Source organism: Canis lupus, chromosome 12, assembly GCF_003254725.2.
Source record: "Canis lupus dingo isolate Sandy chromosome 12, ASM325472v2, whole genome shotgun sequence".
NCBI classification, from domain to species: Eukaryota; Metazoa; Chordata; class Mammalia; order Carnivora; family Canidae; genus Canis; species Canis lupus.
The window spans coordinates 21841538-21857036 of record NC_064254.1 but is presented as its reverse complement, the minus strand read 5'-3'; the positions used below and the strand labels follow the sequence as shown (position 1 = coordinate 21857036).

The window sequence follows — 15499 nt, the reverse complement described above, 5'->3', positions numbered from 1 at the left end:
CACATCCATACATCTTCCCTTCACCTACACACATACATTTATGTCTCCCATACCACATTCTACCTTGTAAAGGACTCTCTAGTTTGCATGGCCAAGACATCAAAATTTGTACCAATGTCCCTCCCTGAACTTGTTAAAAATACATTTTCAAAAAACATCATGATGTTGCTTGGAGGAGAGTATGAAGGATACAGATTTTAATTTTTGCAGTAGTGTTAATAGACTGTATGGCCTTGAAAAAGCTATTCAACCTGTCTGGACATTCTGCTAAGGGGTTACAACTGTCCATGATTAGGTCCCTCAATAATGAGTAAAGGTAAAGGTACATTTTATTATTTACATTCCTGTCCTCTCAGGTATTATACCACGTAGAGTTTTTACATAAGTCATGTTTCTGCATATTCAAATCCATCACCCAAACAAGGGTTCCATGGTGCCTTTTAGAACATTATAAATAGCCTAAGTGAAGCAAGGTGCTATTTCTGGTACACCCAAGGCTCTCCTGGAATATTAGTTAACTTTCTCTCTGCTCTTCCTAATGCCCATTACTCAATGTCAAATGGTTATGTAATCTACATTTATTTGTTGAAGACTAAATTGCAACACAGAGTAAACTAGTGGATCTATCCAAATAAGATATATGTTAGCACCTTGCCACTCAGAGTGAGGTACGTAAACCAGCACCATCAGCGTCACTTGAGAACCTGTTAGAAGTACCAAATCTCAGCCCCACTCCAGACCTACTGAATCAGAATCCAAATTTTGACAAAATCCCTAGGTGATTCATGTGCACTCAACTAGAACTCATTCCATTAAAATGCTGTCCTGCTCACCGAAAGATAGATCTTCCTTGGTCTGCCAACCCAAGATATCTGCTTAACCTTGAGCTTCTGCCTCCAGACTAAAAGAGAGGCTTTAGAAGAAACCATCTTTTATTGATTTCTAATCTATATTGCATCCTTGCACATAGCTACATGGTATCTTCAGACTTCAAGTAGACTTTTGTTCTCTAATTCTGGCAAATCTAATTCGCTAAGTTTGTGTCCAAATAAAAGCAAAGGAAATTAGATTAATCAACTTAGAAGTCTGTTAAGGTGAGCTCCTATAAGATCAAAATTGCCAGCAACCAAACTAGTCTAAACTGGCCCTTCTTTCATTTTTGTCTGTTATAGAATCCATAGATCCAGCTAGATTCATGAGTAATACACACAAATGCTATTCTTATGATGCCAGGAAAAGTAACTCCATAATTTTCTTACCAGTCTAAATGAAGAAATAAAAACAGGCAATGACTCCCACAGTTAACACAAAAAAGCACAGAAAGAATAACAAGCAGTTTCTCTAAATGGCAAGTTTCAATTCATTTTGATGAACCTACTGAGAACTGATCTACAGTGGATGTAAGACATCTCTGAAGTGCCTCAGAAAAAACCACCATTGTACTGACACATCTATCAGAAGCTCTCTGGAGCCATTTTCCCAATTGGACCTAGTCTATGTCAGGAACTGTAGTATCTATAACCTTTGTTCTAAGAAGGCTGGCTACTCAGTTAAGTAAATGACAGAAAAATCACACTGAGCCATTACGTCACTTGACTCCTCTCAGAGCTCTCTAATAACTCACTCTCTCACTTGCCATGCCTGTAAGGTAATGCCTATCTACCACGTGTTATCTGACCTAATCTTTCCAATGCCCAACTCACCTCCCCTGATTTTCCAATTTTATCTGCTGCTACTGTCCCTCTCACCCCTTCACTCTCTCAACCCTAGCACAGACACTATGATGCTCTCTCCCCTGGGAGTTTGTACTTGGGCTCTTTGCTGTTTCCAGAATTATTTTCGCCCTGGAATGCTGGCATCCAGCACTTATCACAATCTGACATTTGTTTATTGTTTTGCTTTCTCCACTAGAATGTAAGCTTTGTGAGGCCAGAGATCATTGCTTCAGTCACTATTGCATCTCCCACACCTAGAACTGTACCTGGAATCTAGAAGGTGCTAACTAAATATTTGAAAAATGAATAAATTAATTGACAGGCAGAAGAAGCCTAGGATGCTGGCTACGATCCAAGATGAAAACCCCAAGGGATGGTGATTGTCAGCTAGGGGTCTCCCATTATTTTTTCAGTAACATTTTTTTTTATGTAACCCAGGAAGAGAGAACTCCTCAGGATAGAAGATCCATATGGTGGGATCCCTGGGTGGCGCAGCGGTTTGGCACCTGCCTTTGCCCCGGGGCTCGATCCTGGAGACCGGGAATCGAGTCCCACATAGGGCTCCCGGTGCATGGAGCCTGCTTCTCCCTCTGCCTGTGTCTCTGCCTCTCTCTCTCTCTCTCTCTCTCTCTCTCTGTGACTATCATAAATAAATAAAAAAAAAAAATAAGAAGATCCATATGGTCTTTCACTAATAAAGGGCCAGAAGAAGGAAAGTGGGTTGGTGAGTTCCACTCTTATGGTAAGAGTAGAGGCTGAAGTTCCCATCTCTGATGGATGCAAGAAGTCAAAGGCCGAGATCAGTTCTTTACAGACACTAAAATATTTCAAACTTCCCCATTTAAAAGAAAATTGTTGTTGTTCCCTTTATTTGCTTATGGTGATAAGCAATAAAATTTTTAATACAAAAAGACAACAATGGCATCTTTTTTGGAGAATTTGAGAGTGGGGTGGAACTAAGGAGATCATATTTAAACCTACTGCTAATCTTGAGGGAGAAAAAGTCGAAGAGTATGTAGAGTCCCTGGAGCCTGGTGGCAGGTTTAAACAGCCTGCATGGAGCACTGATCCGAGCCTGCTATTAATTTGTGTTTTTAACTCAACAAGTATACACTTATGCTTGAACATTGCTACTTAGGGGCACTGTGAAAATAAACATTGTTTCTGTTCTTTGGACCTGCAATCATAATTCTATGACAATAAATTGGTACTGCCTCTGGCTGGAGACCAAAGTTGAAAATTAACTGCCAGCACTAACCTAGAGCATCCATTATTAATATTTTAAAATAAGGGCTTCTTAAAGCAACCTCATTCTTGAATTAGTAACTGCAGCTCATGGGCTGATTTTTTTTTAAGATTTTATTTATTTATTCATGAGAGACACAGAGAGAGGCAGAGACAGGCAGAGGGAGAAGCAGGCTCCCTGCAGGGAGCCTGATGTGGGACTCAGTCCCAGGACCCCAGAATCATGACCTGAGCCAAAAGCAGAGGCCCAATCATTGAACCACCCAAGTGCCCCTAGTAGACTGTTTTTAATTGCCCTTGATGACAGTAGTAAGCTCTGCAGTGGTGTGATGAGAGAAGAAAAGAAAGAACAGAGTCTCAGTTTTCATGAATTTATTTTTATCTTTTTGAAGAAATAAAATGTATACTAAAAAAATAAAGTAATAAAACATAGCATATAGAAAACTCTGTGAGCTAGGCTAGGAGTTCTACTAATTTGATGGATCCAATGGGCTTGTGAAAGTACCACTGTGTTTCTTTTACCCATTTGCTTCAGTCTCATCTTTAGTCCCCAATGTTTTATGTATACACATATATATATTTTAGAATTTCTGTGACAACAAGCTCATTGAAACTCAAAAACATTTTACTAGTCAAGATTGTTGACAAAAGCAGTGTGCTCTAGATTATTTAGCTGACTCACTCATTCAATTAATAAACCTTTATTAGCTTTTATTCTTTTTCAACAAACAATATTACATGCCTGAAGCAAATATGTAAGCATTTTTCCCCTCAAAGAAATACCTCAGATTTTAGAACACTATAGTACAGAGCAAAGTTGCCAAGATTGAGGGGGGAAAGCATATTTTTATACCACCCATTAGCTCTGGGACTGCTGACATGCCATTATGCCATTACAGATATTTGGACTTCAGTTTTTTTCATCAGTATAATGGAAATAACAGTTCGTGCCATGCTAGCTCACAAGATTGTGAGACTCTAATGAGATATTATGCATGACAGAACTTTGTGAAGAAAAAAAAAAAACAACATAAAATGAATGTGAAAGGGAAAAACACTTTCCTTTCCCTATTTTTGCATTTATAATATAAAGTATTGATACTAAATGATCTACACTATCCAGGAAAGTACCTATCTGATGTGCTTTCTTAAAAAAAAATTACAATTGCTACTGTAGTTGTACAAAAATAAACATACGTAGGATTTCAATTATCATAAGCCACATCCCATAGCTCAAGAGACATTTGGTTGTCTGTGTACAAAACAGATGGGCTCAATTGAAATATTTTAATGGTTGAAGAGAAGACAATAGCATGACTCAAATCTTAAGAGGCGTATAAGATAAATGCTGTAGCACTTAAAGTATGTTGTGTCAAGGAAAACTGGTCAAGGACAAACCACCTTTAAGCCTGAAGAAGACATCAGTTCTACACAAAAGCTTTCAGGCAGGGCTGCATTTGTTCAGCAAATGACCTCAAGGGCCCTCAGAAAGATGATTCATGCCCCACTAAAGCAGGACACAAAAGCTGGCATTCAGAACTAGGAACAAAGTATTTGAAAGCTTACCCACTCTTCTTTATCATGTTCCAGTAAGCTGCACTTTGCTTTTACCCGTATATAGCCATATAGCTTATTTTTTTAATCTATTGTACACTCCAGCTTCAATATTCCATCTCAGGCAACAACGAGCATTTTGTAATGGCAGTAAATACCAAGTGCAAAAGCCAAATGTCTTCTAAACAAGGCTCCCCTACCTACCACCAAGAAAGACCAGTGCTTACCCATCTTGTGGAACCTAACCTGTTTTCTTGTCCAGAGAAGAGGCCCCACCAGCCTCTGTTAACATTGAGATGACTCAGCTCAGGAATTAGGAAAGCTTCGTGGAGGTACAAGCTCTAGCCTAGATCCCTCCTTTCCTCTTGCTCCCCTTGTTGTGCTATTAATACTATTCACAGGTGTGAAATCTCCATACCCAAATTCACCCTACCAAGTCTCCTCCTCTTTCATAAGTGATCATACCTTTGCAGGCTCTCATATGTACAATCTATATTGGCAACTTCACATCCTATGATATATGAGCTTTGTAATACCCTCTATAGGTTGACAGAGTAGTTATTCCAACCTCCCATTTTATAGATGAGCATTTTCCATACCCTCACCTCCAAGTTCCTTTCCAGTTTTCACCTACTGTGGTGTAACAGAACAAGAGAAGCTGAAGCACAGATTGGTGAACTGGTTTCATATGGACACCCAAATTATTCTATTATCTTGAGCCCAGTACTAGAGTTTGGCTTCCAAAATAAACAATGGAAGTATCTTAAGAATAAGGGACACAGTCACATTTCTTTTTTTCTTTCAAATGTTGAATTGGAACAGTTGCAATGTTAACAAGCAAATAGGTTAGCCAAGTTAAAAAGAAAAAAGTCTGAAAAAATTATATATCCTTAAAAGCAAAATGGTTTCTATATAAAGCTTGTGCTACCACAGTGATTTATCATGTTTTCACTTCTACTAATTTATTATATTTCTCTCCTAAAACAAGACTACAGTAATTTTACTAATTACTTATTTTACACAAAACAGAATATTTACTTATATAATTTGACTATAATTTTTCATATGTTCCCAATAATTTTTATGTGTTACAAATATATATACCTAACAAAAAGCAACATATAATATCAAAATTTCCTATTATTTGACATCTATATGTGTGTATGCTATAGACATGTTTACATACATGTGTGTATATGTGTATATATATATATATATATACATAGTTCCATTTTTCAAAGGCATTCTCACTCAAATTATTCAGAATTTAATTCTGAAGAGAGTTTGAGATGACAAATTTTGAAAATTCATTCATAGAAATGAAAGTTTTAAATTTCATTCATATATTACTTAAGAGCAAAAATATCATAAATCTTCAAAGAAGCAAATGTCATATATCATTCCTTGCTTGCAATTATTTCTATTCTATTCCATTCCCCAGTAATGAAATCAGGGTTAATGCCATGAAATAGAAGTCAAAGTGATTAAGCTGAGTAATTATATCAGTCCAGATGTTCTTTTTTTGTGTGATAAGCCTGCTTGATAATAATCCCTTCACAAACCAACCTATGTCTCAAGGGAATTTGGGAATTAAAACTTAATTTAAAACTTGGTTAAGATATTCCTTGAACTCTTTAGAGAAAAAGTCTAAAGCAAATGCAGAGAAATTATCATTAAAGTCAGTCAAAGCAATGCTTTGCATTTTTATCCCTAAGGAACACAAACTTAGAATTCACAGAAATATTGTATTAGACGGGGAAAGGTTTATTTATTGCATTTACAATGAGTTGTTTTTAATATGTCTCTTTTTATGAAATCATCATATATATTTGCCATATATATATATATATATGTCACTCATTGCTCTCAAGAAACAAGTATACCATTATTTTAAATATTAAAATAGTTGTAATATTTCCATATCTAAACGGGGAAACTATTCAACTTTATTATGTTATTGCAATGCTTGTTTCCATGGCAACTTCTTCATATCACTCTGCTAGTAATCATAGACTCACAGTGCTAGAAGGGTTTGGAAAGTATGTAATAGAATGCTCTCATTGTTCATTTAGGAAACTGAGGATCAAACTTTCAGATTTGTGACTTCTCCACTGTCAGCCTAACAGCAGGTGTCAGAGCAGAAACAAAAGATGGCTCTTCTGAGCCCCATTCTAGGATTCTTTCACCTATACCATACTGCTAGCCACTATTCTAAACTAACGAACGCTAAAATCACGTGCACACACACACACATGCAAACACAAATGAACATAGTTTGGCATGATAATGACAACATGACTTATTGTCTATGGATATAGGACACCAAAAGAATTGCTTAAATAGGGAAAAATAACAGTACTAAACAGTGATTTTGTCTTCTTAACATCTCAAACTGCTTTACTACAAATTTTTCTAATTATACCAAAGATGCTTATTGTTCAGGAGTTTACAATTATAAACAATAAAAATTAAAAGATATATAGAAAATCTTTAGTATTATCTAGGCAACTTATTTCATAGTTTCAATTTGCCAACCACTGTAAGAATAGAAAACACAAAACACTATAAGGAAAAATAATTCTATGTAATCAAATTTTCATCTATAAATAACAGATTTCTAGAATCCAGATATGCGCTAATACAGTAGCCAGTAGCCCCTTGTCAAGCTGATGAAATGTGGTAATTCTGAATCGAGATGTGTTACAGTTGTAAAATATACAGCATAGTTGAAAGACTTAGCCACAAAAACGGAATGTAAAATATCTCAAGTTTATGCTGCTTATATGTTTGAAGTAGTATTTACATATCATTAAATAAAATATATCTTTGAAATGTGGCCTGTGTTTGTCTTTTTGTTTTTTGTTTTTAGTTTTTTTCTAACTTTTTAATGTGGCTCCTAGAAAATTTTAAATTACATATGTGACTTCCATTTATGGTTCACATATTTCTACTGCTTATTACTGATCTAGACCATTCACATCCTAACCTTTCTACCTGAAATAGCCCATTGTTCATTTCTTTTTTTTTTTTTTCCATTGTTCATTTCTTAAAGTTCGGAACTTGTCCAACATGATCAATGTGACCTGTCCTTGAATGTTTTTGCATCTGTCCCATCAGGAACTGAGTATCTCTTTCTCTAAATTGCAATAGCATTTTGCTTCTGACCCCACCCACATCATGCTAGTCCCACTAATAAGATGCAAGTTCCTAGCAAACAGGGTCTGTGTATGGTTTTATGTATGTTTATAAGCAGCAAAACAACCAGCATGCAGCTTCAGTAAAGCATCAGTAAACGTTTGTCAGACAAGTAAGCAAATATATGTTGTACATTGATTCTCATTCACTTTCTCTCAAAGCTGTCTTGAGAGGTCAGAATTTTCTAAAGTAGGTCCATGACTTAATGAGAGGATACATACCAGTTGACTCTCAGATACTGTAGAGGATGGTGAGGACAGGTTTGCCTGCAAAATTAGAAATATGGTGTTTATTTAGTGAAATTTATAATTTAATAAAGTATCTATATTTTTAAGTTTCTTAAGTTCTTTTCTTATTAAAGAATACATGTCCATTATAGAATTTTGAAAAGTATAAAGTGAAAAAAAAAATACTGTACCACCAAAAAATGATTTGAATATGTTTGGTACATTGCCCTACAATATGTGAATTTTTGTAAATAAACAAAATTTGAGGTGTATATTTTTATACACCTCATCTAATGGTGAATATGATGTTTTATGTATTGCTTTTCCTTTTTTTTTTATTCATAGACACAGAGAGAGAGGGGCAGAGACACAGACAGAGGGAGAAGCAGGCTCCACGCAGGGAGCCCGATGTGGGACTCGATCCCGGGTCTGCAGGATCACACCCCAGGCTGCAGGCGGCGCCAAACCGCTGCGCCACCCGGGGCTACCCTAGCTTTTCCTTAATATCTTAACATAAGCACTATCACAAGACAGCAATAATTCTTCAAGATTACATAGTATTTCAGTCTCTGTATATACTCCACATTTTACCTAAATGTACTAGCATTGTTGGATATTTAAATTTGTTCACAGCAAATTGACACAAAAACAGATTTTTCCTTAATGTATTTCTATATACAAAGGAAAGCATAACGAAATTTTCATGATTTTGGAGAGATAACAATTTAGATTTAAAAACTGTTTTGGGGGTGTCTGGGTGGCACATTTGGTTATTAAGTGTCTGCCTTTGGCTCAGGTCATGATCCCAGCTTCCTGGGATCCAGGCTCATGTCAGGCTCCCTGTTCAGTGGGGAGTCTGCTTCTCCCTCTCTCTCAGTGTGCTTGCACCTTCTTTTTCTCTCTTTCTCTCTTTCAAATCAATCAATCAATCAATCTTTTTTTTTTAATTGTTTTCAATTCAAGGTGAGGCTAATATCATTTCTTCCTCCTTGGTTCCTGAACTTCACCCCTTCCATCTGGATTTAGTTTCCTTCTTACTGAAGTATATGCTGTGCTGTTTCTTTCAGACCTTACCGTCTTGGACTTTGCTTGAAAATGTTTTTATTTTGTTCTCATTCTTGAGAGTTCAACTTGACATAGAATTCTACGTTAATAGTTATGATCTCTGAGCATTTTGAAGACACTATCCCACTGGCTCTGGCTTCTGTCAGTCTAAATGTCATAACTTGGTGGATCATATGTCTACATATTTGGTTAGCACTTAAAACTTTAGTCTATGGGATGCCTGGGTGGCTCAGTCAGTTAAGCATCTGACTCTTGACTTTGGCTCAGGTCATCATCTGAGAGTCATGATCTCAGAGTCCTGAGATTGAGCCCTGAGTCAGGCTTTGCACTCAGTGCAGATTTTGCTTTTCCCTATCCTTTGCATTCCTCCCCCCACTCATGCACTCGGGGTTCAATCTTAGGACTCTGAGATCATGACTCTTAAAAAAAAAAGCCCAAAACTTTCCTCTGTAATATCCTGTAATTTCACTGTGATATATCTGAGGGTTGATTTCTTTTTATGTATCTTTTTTGAGATTTGGTGTGGTCCTTCATTCTGAATATGCATATCTTTCTTCAATTCTGGAAAATCTTCCATGAATACCTCTTCAAATATTGCCTTTTTCACATTATGTCTCATCTCTTCTTAGGAAGCTTCTATTAAATATATATTTAGTCTTCTCAATCTATCCCCAGTTTCTATTAATTTCCTTTCATGTTTTTTATCCCTTTAGGCTGCATGTTTTATGCGTTGAATGGTTTCCACCTATAAACATTTAAAAATATATATTTTGTTTATTTATTCATGAGAGATACAGAGAGAGAGGCAGAGAAATAGGCAGAGGGAGAAGCAGGCTCCCTATGGGGAGCCTGATAGGGGACTCATCCAGGATCATGACCTCAGTCAAAGGCAGACGCTCAACCACTGAGCCATTCAGGTGCCCCCCTACTTCCACATATAAACTTGATAACTAATTTTTCTGCAATTTTATATTAATACATTCAACATGACAAGTGAATTTTATGTTTTAAGGACTTTATTTTAACTTCTAGAAGTTCTACTTTGTTCTTTTTCAAAGATTTCTTATGGTATCTGTAACTCCTTTTAACTATTTTAACATTTTTAGTGTATCTACACATTCATTTCAGATTTTCCTTTAATTCCTTATTGCTAAATCTCCCATTTCCTGTATCAACTAACTCTCCCTCATGTCTCTCCTCCACGATGTTCTTTAGTCATTTTACAGTTATTGATTTTTTATTTTGAGTTCATCTTCAGTCAGGGTAACCTTGCTGGTGATTTGTATATGTGTCTAAGAAGCCTTGGCCTGGGAAAGCATGCCTCCAGTACGTTTGACAGTACAGTGCTTGTGGGAATCCTAGGACTTTCACTGGCTTCCATTTTATTTCATCACCCTAACTTGAAGGGTGGTAGATCCCCACATCTTCAAGTTCCAGAGGCTTAGAAGCCATTTTCTCATGGATGGCTCTTTACCAACCTAAAGTGTAGGGTGAGATGGTAGAAGGATTTTATCCTTTCTCTATTCCATGCTTCATAGCCAGTGCGGCCTTCTGGGATCCTGGATGTACACAAAGGATTCATATACAAGTTTCAGACTTACTAAACAGTGAAAGTTAAAATCTGAGCTGCTGGGTCCTAGCACATAGGTTCTGACGTACCTATGTTCCACCAAAGCTTTAGCTTTTCCTTAATGCTCCCACTTGGAACTCCCATTTCATTTTTGGCATTCAGAAGTTTCTCCTTATTTACTCTAGATTGGGTTACTTAAATATTTTTAATAACTGTGTTTTATCAGCATTTCTGCATTTAAATGGGAGGCTGAGCTTCTACATCAACTCAGCCTTCAACTTTGATGGAAGTGGCCAAAACACAAATGTTAATTATAAATAGACTTGGCTGAAATATGATAAAGTTGTGTTCTTAAACATTTCCATTCTTTTTGAGATTGTAAATGTTTTCAAGGTTTATTATAGGTGTGTCAATATTCTTTATTACTTTCTGAGATATGAATGATAACTGGAAACTAAGAGCTTAGTGGTTCTTATGGTATTGCCAAGTGTATAGAAGTATGAATCACCAAACATACTGACAAGGCACCCTCAGTCCTTCTCACACTGTGACCAATATTGTTTGTTTTCTGCTTTTCGACTCATACCTTTATTCACAAGACTACTGCTGCTTGCTGCCATTCATGGTTGTTCTATGGCAGCAGGGTGTATAGGCTAAATGCTCCCCATCTCTAATCGCTGGGACCAGGTTAGTGGGCACTAAGGTTTATGGCTATCCAGTTCAAAAATTACCTTTTAGAATGTCCATTACATTCAGTCCACCTAGGGTTTTGTTTTTAAGCTCATAATGTAATAAATACAAGTAATACTGATTTCCTCTAAAGTTTTCATTTTTTCCCTTTAATTTTCCTTTATTGCAATAGTGAGAGAATTCTCTATGAACTCCCTAAGTTAAATTAATAGTTTCTATGATATACACTGAATTAAATGTATCTTGACTAAACATAACCTAGATAAACTTTCATCTCAATAATTATAGGAAATTGGGATACACATTAAAAACAAAGTACCTGTACAATTTAACTACACTACTAGTGTTTATAAGTGTGTTGTGCTAAATAATACCAAACTATTAGAGGGGGAAAAAAGATAAAATGTTCAAGAAAAGTAATGATTAAATGAGGGAAAAACCCAAAGATCTTTGTACCAGTCTCCATAAATCCCCAAAATTCCTTCACTGGGAATTTTAACATTATAATAAAAATACTTTAGACATCACCATTCCGTTTTTATTTTACCCTATACAATGGATTTCATATCAGTTTTATGAGAAACTATTCACAGAGAAAGGATAGAATCAAATGTGAACCTCAGGGGGGTGTAAATATTTATAAAGCCACTGCAGCTCCTGTACCAAAGAAAAAGAATATTGACTTATGTGTCTTATGAATATAACCAGATTCTTTCAACCAACCCAGTCATGTCAGGCTCTTTGAGAAGCCTCACATTGCTTGCCTAATACAGGTTAGCAGGGTTTATTAAATGCTATAGCTATAATCATGTTATTAAGTTTGTAGCAATTATTTTCTAAAAAGTGAGGAAAGATTTTTTTGGTAAGCTAAGATTGGATCAGTGTGAGGTGGAAGAAAGCTACTCTATATGAACCACTGCTCATCAGTTAGCTGAAGGAAGGGAGAGAAGCAACTTGACGTCCCTAAAACAAAACTTGAAATTAGATTTGAACAACATTAAAGATTATATTCATTCACGTCTATCCACCTTAATATTAACTGTGAGGAGCAACAGTACAGAGGAGTTTAGAAAGGCTGGTTTGTGAAACAAAATCCTATAATCTACTCTAAGGCCTTTAACTTCATTTTAATCATAAAAGAAAGGAAAGGAAAGTGTGAGAAAAGAGGGTCCATATTAACCATTATTATCATCGTTTAAAAGGTTTAGAAACCAACAGAGCTGTCAAAAAAAATGTGAAATTCAAAATTCCTTACCTCAAAGAAAGTCTATTAAAGAGCTAGATTATATGGAAAACCAATAAGTTAAAGACAAAGGAAAGAAAGGAAAATTTTAAATCCACTTAAAAATAAATTGCTATACAGGGCCACCACTGTGCCAAGCCAGCTTGGAGAGAAACTATGTTCCTTTTCCAAAGACTTGTTGTCAGAGGCACAGGAAATACAATGAAGCTCCTTAGGCATTGTCTAGATTGCTTTTCCTTATAATGTGCAGCTTTCCCCCATTCTTGACACATGTCCTTTTTGGCTAACATCACACCAGCAGACATCCTGTTGGGGGACTGGAACAAAATCCAGTTATTCCAATTGTCTCTGCCTCCTGCACTCGATACTTCCACTTTCAGCTTTTTCCCCCCTTTCACCAGTCACATCTCTCCCACCTTTCAATATCATGAAAGTGTTTTTCTTCCACCTTTTCTCTGTTGATTCATTGTCCTGAATTTCCTTTTCTCACGACTCAAAGAGCTCTAATTAGTGATAATATGTTAACTGAATTATGTTACTACTACTCCCAGGCAGAAAGAAAATGCTTAAAATATTGGCTGAGCACCTAATAATCATTGAGTGCTGAGCCTGGTGTTGAGGAAACATAAAATGATAAAACACCATCTTTCCCTTAGCCTAGCAAGTGTTCCTGTTATTAATTTATACATAAGTTACTATGTATGCAAAAGAATGAATCCAATAGTAAGAATGTTAGGCACCAAGCACATAGTGATATGTTATGAGGCATCATATCTTCCCTTGCTTCACATTGTTTATTCTAACTATCTACAGGCATTACTCTATCTCACTAAAAAAATTTTATAAATTAGTAATATATCCCCCCAAAACCTAAATATAACATGTAGATTTGAAAGTATTTAAAAAGTTTGAGTCTTTATGCTAAGGACTGAGGATTCCACCTTTCATGAACATAACAGGGAGGCAGAACCAGTGACAGCCATTGTTTACATATGCAAATGAGGAGATAAAAGATCTGATCAAGGGGAAGTTTGGCTAAAATATGGTGCCTTCATATTTGGTAAAGTCTAAAATGATGATGAGAAGGATGCAAGGCATAAGGAGTGTCTCATTACACCTTTTCTCTCCCTCTTCATTTAGCAGAACCCGGATAATTACCATCAGTTCCTTCCTCATCCCCTTTTACATATGCATGCCTTAGAAGTATTTCTGAACAATGAGTAAGAGAAATAAATGAGAATAATCAGAAGAGTGGAATTTCTTGTTTAAACTCTTTCTGTGACTCAACAAATCTCTGGTTGAATCCTATGGAAGCAGATCTGGACCAAGGTCTGGATTGAATAGACTGGATTCAAGTCTCATCTTACCTTCAGATCCAGGACTACCTTACATTAGTAGGCAGCACCTCTGAAGCACTCCAGCATAGCAACATTGCCAAGCATAGCAACAAGGGAGTGCATAAGCTGCCTAAATTGGAGACAGTGACCTTTATTTGAATATCTGTATATATGGATAGTGGGGAATATTCTTAATAAAGTTTGACACATTTTTAATATATTGTGATATTTTGAAAGCAATATGCATCCATTGTTATGACATTTTCTGTCCCTCAAGCTCATTAAGATGGGATCTTATCTGTTTGCCATATAATATTCAATAGGCCTGTCTGTTACTTCTCTGACACTTAAAAGTAACTCATACAACGCTGAGAGTTTATAAAATTAGTTGTTATCTATAGACTGTAATTCCAACTAAGGATTTTTTTGATAAATTAGTAGTAGGTCTAATATTTGCCTGATTTTCTGAGGTTGCTCTTTATTAAGAAAGCATACTATGGTTTTGGATTACATGAATGAAATAATTTATGCTGGTGGTAGTTAATGAAAGATAAATATTTACAAAGACAAGTATAATGCAAAGGAAAAAATGACATTCCCCTCCAAATATGATAGAGTGAAAACAGAATGAAATAGAAATTCAAATAGCAAATTCATTCCTTTACATAGGGGGAAAGAAGTTCTTTAAAAATAAGTAATTATGAGAAACTCACTCATACATCATCTGAGAAATTATGAGCTAATTTCTATGAGAGTGATTTAAGATGTTAAAAATATAATAGACATTTTAGATATTGCCACCAAATATGAAATTACTTTTGAATAATTTAGACTAAAGGTCTAAGAAACCACTAAAGGTGAAGAAATCATTTAGACCCAGAATAACACTAATAGATAAAATATTTAAGGAAAACAAACCATTCCCATATCTTCTATAGTTCTCATACAACTATTAATGCCACAGACTGATGTGAGGGAGACCTGGGCTGGATTTTGCCTACTCTGACTTCAAAGACTTGGTTTCCTTCTTTGTCATATGAAGATCTTGAAATAATAATAATACACACCTCATAAGACTGATGTACGGTTAAATTAAATATTTAAACCTCATTTGCAAGGTAAGAACTCAAAATAATCGAGTGGAAAATTGATAATAAATTAATATAATCAATCTTGCAAGTGACCTGTGGAGATCACCACTACTCAACATGTTGTTAGTCTCACCTAAATTCTATTACACTTAAGAAGACTTCAATTAAATTACTTTTAAATAACTTGCAATTCAAGTACACCATGAATTGAAGAAAACTTTGACTAATTAGACTGAACTGATGGTACTTTTCCTGCATCTGGCTCATACAAAAAAAAAAAAGACTATGTGAAATGTAACAATATGTGCAATAAAGAGTAAGAATGGGAAACTAATCTTTTTGCTTTTTCTTTTCTTTTTTTTCATGGAAAAAAGTCAGTGTTTTACCAAAGGCTCCAGAAAGAGGAATTAGTCACACAATTTTTCGTTATTTAATAACGAAACTTATAATCATCCTAGGAACACTGGAAATCCAATAGATAATACAGATACATTGAAAACTAGCAGCTTTGTACATCTGTTTTCACATCAACCAGTTCTATAGCTAGCTTTTCTCTAATTTCTAAAA

The 15499-nt window shown here is 35.7% G+C and overlaps 1 protein-coding gene and 1 long non-coding RNA gene across 41 annotated transcripts in view; one reads left to right on the top strand and one right to left on the bottom strand.

The window, feature by feature from the left end:
• The window catches only part of LOC112641773 (muscular LMNA interacting protein), a 261862-nt gene that overhangs the window by 54508 nt on the left and 191855 nt on the right, over nucleotides 1–15499 (bottom strand). For all 39 annotated transcript variants that reach the window (XM_025419064.3, XM_049092190.1, XM_049092170.1 and 36 more), the window contains one exon: nucleotides 7931–7975. In XM_025419064.3, the coding sequence (XP_025274849.3) occupies nucleotides 7931–7975 (45 nt within the window). The remainder of the gene's footprint in view (nucleotides 1–7930; nucleotides 7976–15499) is intronic.
• Nucleotides 1–15499, top strand: part of LOC112641776 (uncharacterized) — a 55761-nt gene that overhangs the window by 21694 nt on the left and 18568 nt on the right. The window lies entirely within an intron of this gene.